General features: G+C 41.7%; 2 protein-coding genes across 2 annotated transcripts in view; both read left to right on the forward strand.

The window, feature by feature from the left end:
- LOC105568706 (proline-rich extensin-like protein EPR1) overlaps positions 1-1,486 on the forward strand; it is a 16,553-nt gene extending 15,067 nt beyond the window's left edge. Inside the window, exon 4 of the mRNA XM_012024574.1 lies at positions 7-1,486. Within this exon, the coding sequence (XP_011879964.1) occupies positions 7-874 (868 nt within the window). The 3' untranslated portion in view covers positions 875-1,486. The remainder of the gene's footprint in view (positions 1-6) is intronic.
- Positions 1,487-2,366: 880 nt separating this feature from the next.
- LOC105568539 lies at positions 2,367-6,395 on the forward strand. Its single transcript, XM_012024280.1, has 5 exons — positions 2,367-2,513; positions 3,684-4,108; positions 4,618-5,031; positions 5,244-5,675; positions 5,891-6,395. The coding sequence occupies exons 1-5, from the start codon at positions 2,367-2,369 to the stop codon at positions 6,390-6,392; spliced, it is 1,920 nt and encodes a 639-aa protein (XP_011879670.1). The 3' UTR covers positions 6,393-6,395.
- Positions 6,396-6,799: the final 404 nt, after the last annotated feature.

The raw sequence follows: 6,799 nt of genomic DNA on the forward strand, positions 1-6,799 counted from the left end.
ACCGAGAACACCGCCTCCGCAAACACCTCCCCCACGAACTTACCCACCAAGAACACCGCCTCCGCAAACACCTCCCCCGCGAACTGTTCCACCAAGAATACCACCTCCGCCTAAAACACCTCCACACACCCCGACACTTCCACACACGGTGCCTAGAACCCCACCAACACCGACGTATAAAATAACACCACCATACGTACCCCCACCAACCCCATCGAGAACACCGCCACCGTATCTGCCACCGAGAACACCGCCACCAAGAATACCACCAACACCACGAACGCAGGGATATGTTTATACTACACCAGAAACAGTCTTTACGTATCCTCCCGTAACTAAGGCAACACCACCACCTCCTCCTCCTCCTCCTACAACTGCACCCTCTTACCTGCCGCCATTTTCAACTAGACCTCCCTACGTACCACCAACTTCGAGGACAACAACGGAAAGATATACAGAAATTGGAGCTGGATCAATCGACACTGGAATTGGAATATTTACTACGAGACGTCCGACAACTTCTCCCACAATTAGATACACTCCAACTATAAGTACAACATCATCGAGACCAGGCACTACTTATTTGCCGCCCAGAACCACTCCACCGACCCCTACCACCTATTTGCCTCCTCCGGAAACGCCAAAAACCCGACCACCACCATATCTTCCGCCGTCATCCCCGAGGCCGGTGTATCCAACCGTGACGGCTCCGCCGCCACCCTCGCCCATTTACAGCATCACACCTAGTACGCCGACCTTGCCGCCACCAACCGGAAGACCAGCGCCACCCCCAACACTACCGCCCACGACATCCAGACCAGTAGGATACAATTACCAGATCCCCGACATCCCGTTTGAAACTCGCAAACGATGAAAGCCGCTATCGCGGGAGACTTACAGCGCGTTACCGGTCAACAAAATCTTGATATTAGTATGCATAATATTAATTAATTAGCAAAGATTAGTATTTAATGGCCGATGGTAGCGCTAAATCGTTCACCGAACATTTAGAGAGTATTGCTTTTTTTTTATACCAATCATTTTCACCGCAGATAAGAATTTTCTACCAGATAAAGATTTAGTCGAGCAATCGGTGTCTTTTTACATGTGTAACGAGTGTGAAAAAAAAAGAATAAAAATTTTTAGAAAAATGCTACCTACATACCTTTCCGTCTTAACGTAAAATGTATCTTCGAGCAAACATTGAAATCAGAAGTAATTTCTCAATGTTACGATATCACATTGTTGTAAAATTCAACAATGTATTTAACGTGAGACAAAGTGAGACGTATAAAGGATTGCATTAATTGTGCTAATTGGTGGGAAGCATGTTCTTACATTTGAAAGCGCAATTGTAACAACGCATATACATCGAAACTATTTCGTTTCTTAAATAAATTAACAATATAACTTTGTGCATTAAAACATGTTTAATTATAAAAATACTTTTGTTATATTTTATAAGCTGGACGTATATAAAACTATTAGTATTATTGTATCAGTTGACGTTTATTCACAGGCTCCTTCATAATAATCACAAATATTTTTCTTTTAGAGAATAATATTTTAATAAGAGAGAGAGAGAGAGAGAGAGAGAGAGAGAGAGAGAGAGAGAGAGAGTCAATTTTTTTTCACAGAAATATATTAATTTTTATTTCTAGTCTCTTGCAGCGACTTACATAGATTTCTATAAATAATCTATTCTGCGTAATTCGACATGTTAAAATCCGAAGGTCCTCGTCGCGTACGTTCTTCCGCTTTCTGTTATTCTGAATATTTGCGTATAGACACTTGTGTGACAAAAGTGTACATCACGAGCAAGAAATCCCAGTGTCACTTTGGCAGACGAAAATGGGGCGTTAGAAGCGTATTTAGCAGGTCAAGCACCGGAACGGTGAGAGATTTTCCTCGCATGTCGTGCGCGCTCGGTGGCACTCGAGTCTGGCATCGAAGTAAGTAGCCCATAACCACCTGCCTTCTACTTACCATAACGAGCCTCCCCCACGAACAAAGGAAATCTCTACGGCGCTGATAGAATCGCCAGTGAAAACTGCGTGCCGAGAAATGTGCGATCGTTAGTTGCGTGAGAAGCGGCGACAGAGCAACGTCGCGTGCTCTATACAGATCGAAATAGCGGCTACATCATCGGGCCGAAACAGTCTTCTATCGTTTGTCAAAATAATCCTTACCGCGGAAACACCTGTCGATCGTTCGGACGGTCACATCGGTTACATCGGATGACAATGGCAAGGTGAAACGAATCGACATATCGAGGCATGTCAACGGTAAGCTGATTAATTAAGGATACGCAGTATCGTCAATGTGTAATCGTAAAGGACACCAGTCGCCAGACCTCTCGGAAGGCGATGCTTGAAACCGGCAGGAGATCCGCCATAAGTACTTCCGAGCTAGGGCTTTATTCCGACCGTGGTGATCGATATAACAGGAGTCGCTACGGTTTAATCGTGCGGAAACTTGCGATCGGAGTTATGGTGGTGGTAACGGTGATACTGGTGAGTAATTGTCAACAGAATTGCAGGCATTATTAATTATTTGTCGCATTCGTTAGAAAATATTTTAGAACGCGACTGAAGCTTGTAACTGAACTTCACAATTGAAATTTTCACAGTCAAGGCTTAAAAGCAGAAAAGTTAAAAACGCACAGTAATGAATTCTAATCGAGTGTGCCATAATTACACAACAAATAGTTTTAATTGCAGTATTTAATTTTCTTACGTATTCTAACATACCCTTTCTTCATGACGTGAGCAAAACAATAGTTTTATTTTATAAAAAGTATAAACATACCATACTATAAGTAAATTGATAAACTCGGTAAATCTTCAGGACTAAGAATATAAGATAATGCGTTACAATTGATAAAGCGATGCTTATGGCTTGACACTTTATTCACCTGCGTGCACGCCGTCTTCCATTCGATGATTTCGCTTCACGTTCTATGCAATTTCTATCGGACAATGACCTTGCACGACAGGTCGTCTGTACAATAATTTGCGACGCATCCTGTTTCGCATGATTTTGTTAAGCGCGTCTCCGCGATATGATAATTAAACGGTGCGGGGTTTTTCGCGAGTTTCTTCCACGCGCGAGGAACAATAGACGTAATTGCATTTCGCGCGTTTTCTCCGGTGATTAATGTCGGAGACGCGTGTGGAACTGTAATTTCACCGCGAATCTTTGGGTATCCCTTCCATGCATGGGGAGCCAAGCGAGCGAAGATTTCTGCACGCTTCACATATAGGGCGTTAACTGTGTTTCGGTACGGATTAGCCGTCGTTCGCCAGTTGGGAACGTGGGTTAATTGCATCTTTGTTATTTCCAAAGCTGGATAAACATCGTGCGTGGTTTTATAAACTGTTGATTATACAATTTCACATCGCTATCATTCATTTTCCTTCTGCAGTAAAATCGTAAATTAACGTTGCATTAAGAACTAACTGGAGGTCTCGTTAAAAAGTAGCATATATAGTATTTAGTTTGCCGAAATTTTATAGAACGCACTAAATTTGACTTTCCCTCGCAGATATTAAAAGCATTTCATTATCTTCGTAATATATATTATAAATCCTCAAGCACCGTTTGACAATTTTAAATTGGTTTATTGTCAGATGTCACAAATATTAGTTATATATTTAAATTTTAATAATTTAGTATAATCCTAGGTGGCGATATTCACGTACGATTTTACATCCGCCACATCGGGGAACAGCAAAATCAATCAAGAAACGAAGCACATATACATACTACAAAATGCCCTCAAGAAGTCACCGAATCTCGCGAAAAAGCCTACAAACGCCACGTCTCAGTACGAAGCCATGATTAATCGCACAGACGATCTTTCCATAGAAGATCGTTCAGACGATGAGAACTACGGAATTCTCATGCAACGAAATGCAACGGGCGATATAACGCCGGTCGAGACACGCATCGCGAAAGCGAGCGAGCCCGAGATGAGAGCGCAGAATCTGCACAATTTCAAGCAGCGGAAGAGAGTGCTGAAATCCGTGGAAGATGCCAATGAAAATGAGGACCCCGACACCAAGCAATTGTTCGATAATCATGCGATCGTTTATCGTGTGAGACAGAGGTAAACGGAACGTCATCGTGATTAATATCTACGACTACTTTAACAGCGCGTCCGATTTCTCCGAATCGTCATTCATCAAAATAAACGAAAATGTTAAGAACTGGACATTTTTTTACTCGAACGGCAAGTAACGATTTGTAAATGTCGACTTGACGCGACATCAGAATCTGCGCTCGATGCAGCGCGAAAGAATTGGCATCTCGTGCAAACGTCGAAATTACATCGGCGCTTTAATTCTCACATTAATAATCCCGAGCTTATCGCGAATATCATTGGCATGTTAATGTACAAGGAATACTTTCTATGTTGGGTAACATTGTGCCATTGCGCACGCTAAATCGGTCCTACAAATTGTACATTGCATAAAATCTCGCCGACGTCGTTCATCACTTTCATTGTGATGCGTAGAGAGAGCCGAACTTAATGACATCGTCAAAATTTACGTAACGCGTCAAGTAAGTTTTACGCGCTTGCCGGATTGACACGATAGTTCTTCATCAATTTGGCAGGCACAAATATCCGGACACAGAGGAGGACGTAAGCGCGGAGGAGGCCCGACCTACGCCGTTTCACTGGGAATTCAAGACGCCGCAACCGACGTCATTCAAACGGCCAAGATATCCGCAGCTGACGCAATATCGATACCCGCATTCGTCCAGGAGTATCCAGGACATCATTAAGTATCTGACGAACAGCGCTGAGATGCCGAATCGCGGCATCAAATTCACTGGCGTCTACGTGAATCCAAAAAAGTACGATCTGATGTCCGACATGGGTGAGATGATGTCCAGCAGTGATAACTCCGAGGAAAACGAGACACCTTCCTATCCGATCAAATCGGGCATGTACAGTAACGATCCCTTCTACCAGTACAAACCGAAACACCCGGCGGACGTCAATCTCCTAGCTACGTCTAACGTAAGGTTTGTAATCGAAAGAAGTTGTTATAATATCAAGAATCTTGAATCTAAGATAATACTAACGAATCGAATTGGGGAGATAAAAATTTATACATTATACAACTTTACAGAACTATCTTCCGTTTCATAATAAACATACAACTTTGGCGAATAAATTATATTATCGTATATATCACTAATTCATAAGAAGCCCTAATCAAATTATTCTCTTTAAGGTTCTCTCCGACCGGAGTACATCGATACAGCCCTTATTACGACCCCATATATTCCCGACCTTTAGTCAATTACAACAAACCGGTCATAACGGAACCGCAATACGAAAGCGTTGCCTCATACTCGACGAACACCATAACGAAGAACCGGAAACCGAAGCCGTTCAGCGTAATGCTGGACATTTATCCCATCACCGACATTATGGAGCAGAATAAGAAGACGACGTGGCCTAGGCCGCAAGGATCCACGGACGATTACGACCTCCGAAGGCCCGTCCTATACCATGGAAATCCTATACCAAAATTTTATCCATCCCCGCAACCTATACCTCTTATGGCTGCACCTAGCCCTACGCCTATATCGGAAGAAGAGGAGAGAAAGCAAATGATACTTCATCTAAACTTGTACCCTCGGAAGAAGAATAAGCTCAGCAGGTGCGGCACCCAATAATTTATCGTTAATCACGTTTGATTCTTATCATTTCGTCAATCAACTTCATTTCGAATAATTAAATTTGAATTTTGTCTTGCGACTATAAATCGTAGTCAAAAAATTGCTTCGTTTTTGTATTCATAAAAAAAGAACTCGAAACACTCGATGTCTCGGTGTCATCAAAAATTTAATTTAATAATATTAATTTGATTCCCAGAAACGATATCATACACAGATCGGAATTGATGGAACCCGAAGAGCGACAGGAATTTGCAAACAAGATAATATCCCCCTTGGAGTCGATCACCAAGCAGTTGACTGATCATTCCGCGATCGAAGAGTCGAAGTTCGAGGAGAATCAAAACTCAGAGACAACTAGTCTTCCGATAACGCGATATCACGAGATGAATTTGGACGATAAGAGCGAGAAGGAGGGAGATCTTCTGTTGGATAACGATTCAGAAACCTATACGGATCTGGTTAACAACGATCGTACCGTAGAAGATACTATCGCATCTTCCAATCATAAGTTAAGCATAGATGAGGATTTTGCGAGCACGGAGAGATATGAAATTAATGCGCAAAGAATAGTCGTGACTGAAAAAGATTGCGCGAATTGCGACAACACAACGATCCACAGCTCGAAGGCCAACGCGAACAAAAATATCGATCCTTCGAGAAATATCGAAGGATCTCAACGTTTCAGCCCCTTGCGCTGAGAATTAAAAATATAATTACTGGAGACATGATTTGCGAGAAAAGATTATCCGCCAAATATTTTTTAACAATTTAGTGCTTGAAACACTCTAATGTTACATAAAAGATTTCATGTCACGTCGCTATTGAATCAGCGAAAATATCTTTATGTGTATTACAATTGTTATCGTATTTCGTTTTGACGAAATATATTTTTATAGTTCTGCTATTGTCTTTTTAAACACTTCTTTACGCAAGGATTTATTTTAGAATTTTAAAAACGTTATGCTATTATTAATTTAGAAAGAATTAATGCTACTGAAAGAGAAGGCAAATAGTCATTAACTTGTAACGAACTATAGCATACGTCTATAAGGATACATCTACAAGGTAAAATGGAGATTTCAACTAGGTTCAATAATCGCACGAC

The sequence above is a fragment of the Vollenhovia emeryi genome, unplaced genomic scaffold (genome assembly GCF_000949405.1).
Source record: "Vollenhovia emeryi isolate VEMERY1.0 unplaced genomic scaffold, V.emery_V1.0 DF939128.1, whole genome shotgun sequence".
NCBI classification, from domain to species: Eukaryota; Metazoa; Arthropoda; class Insecta; order Hymenoptera; family Formicidae; genus Vollenhovia; species Vollenhovia emeryi.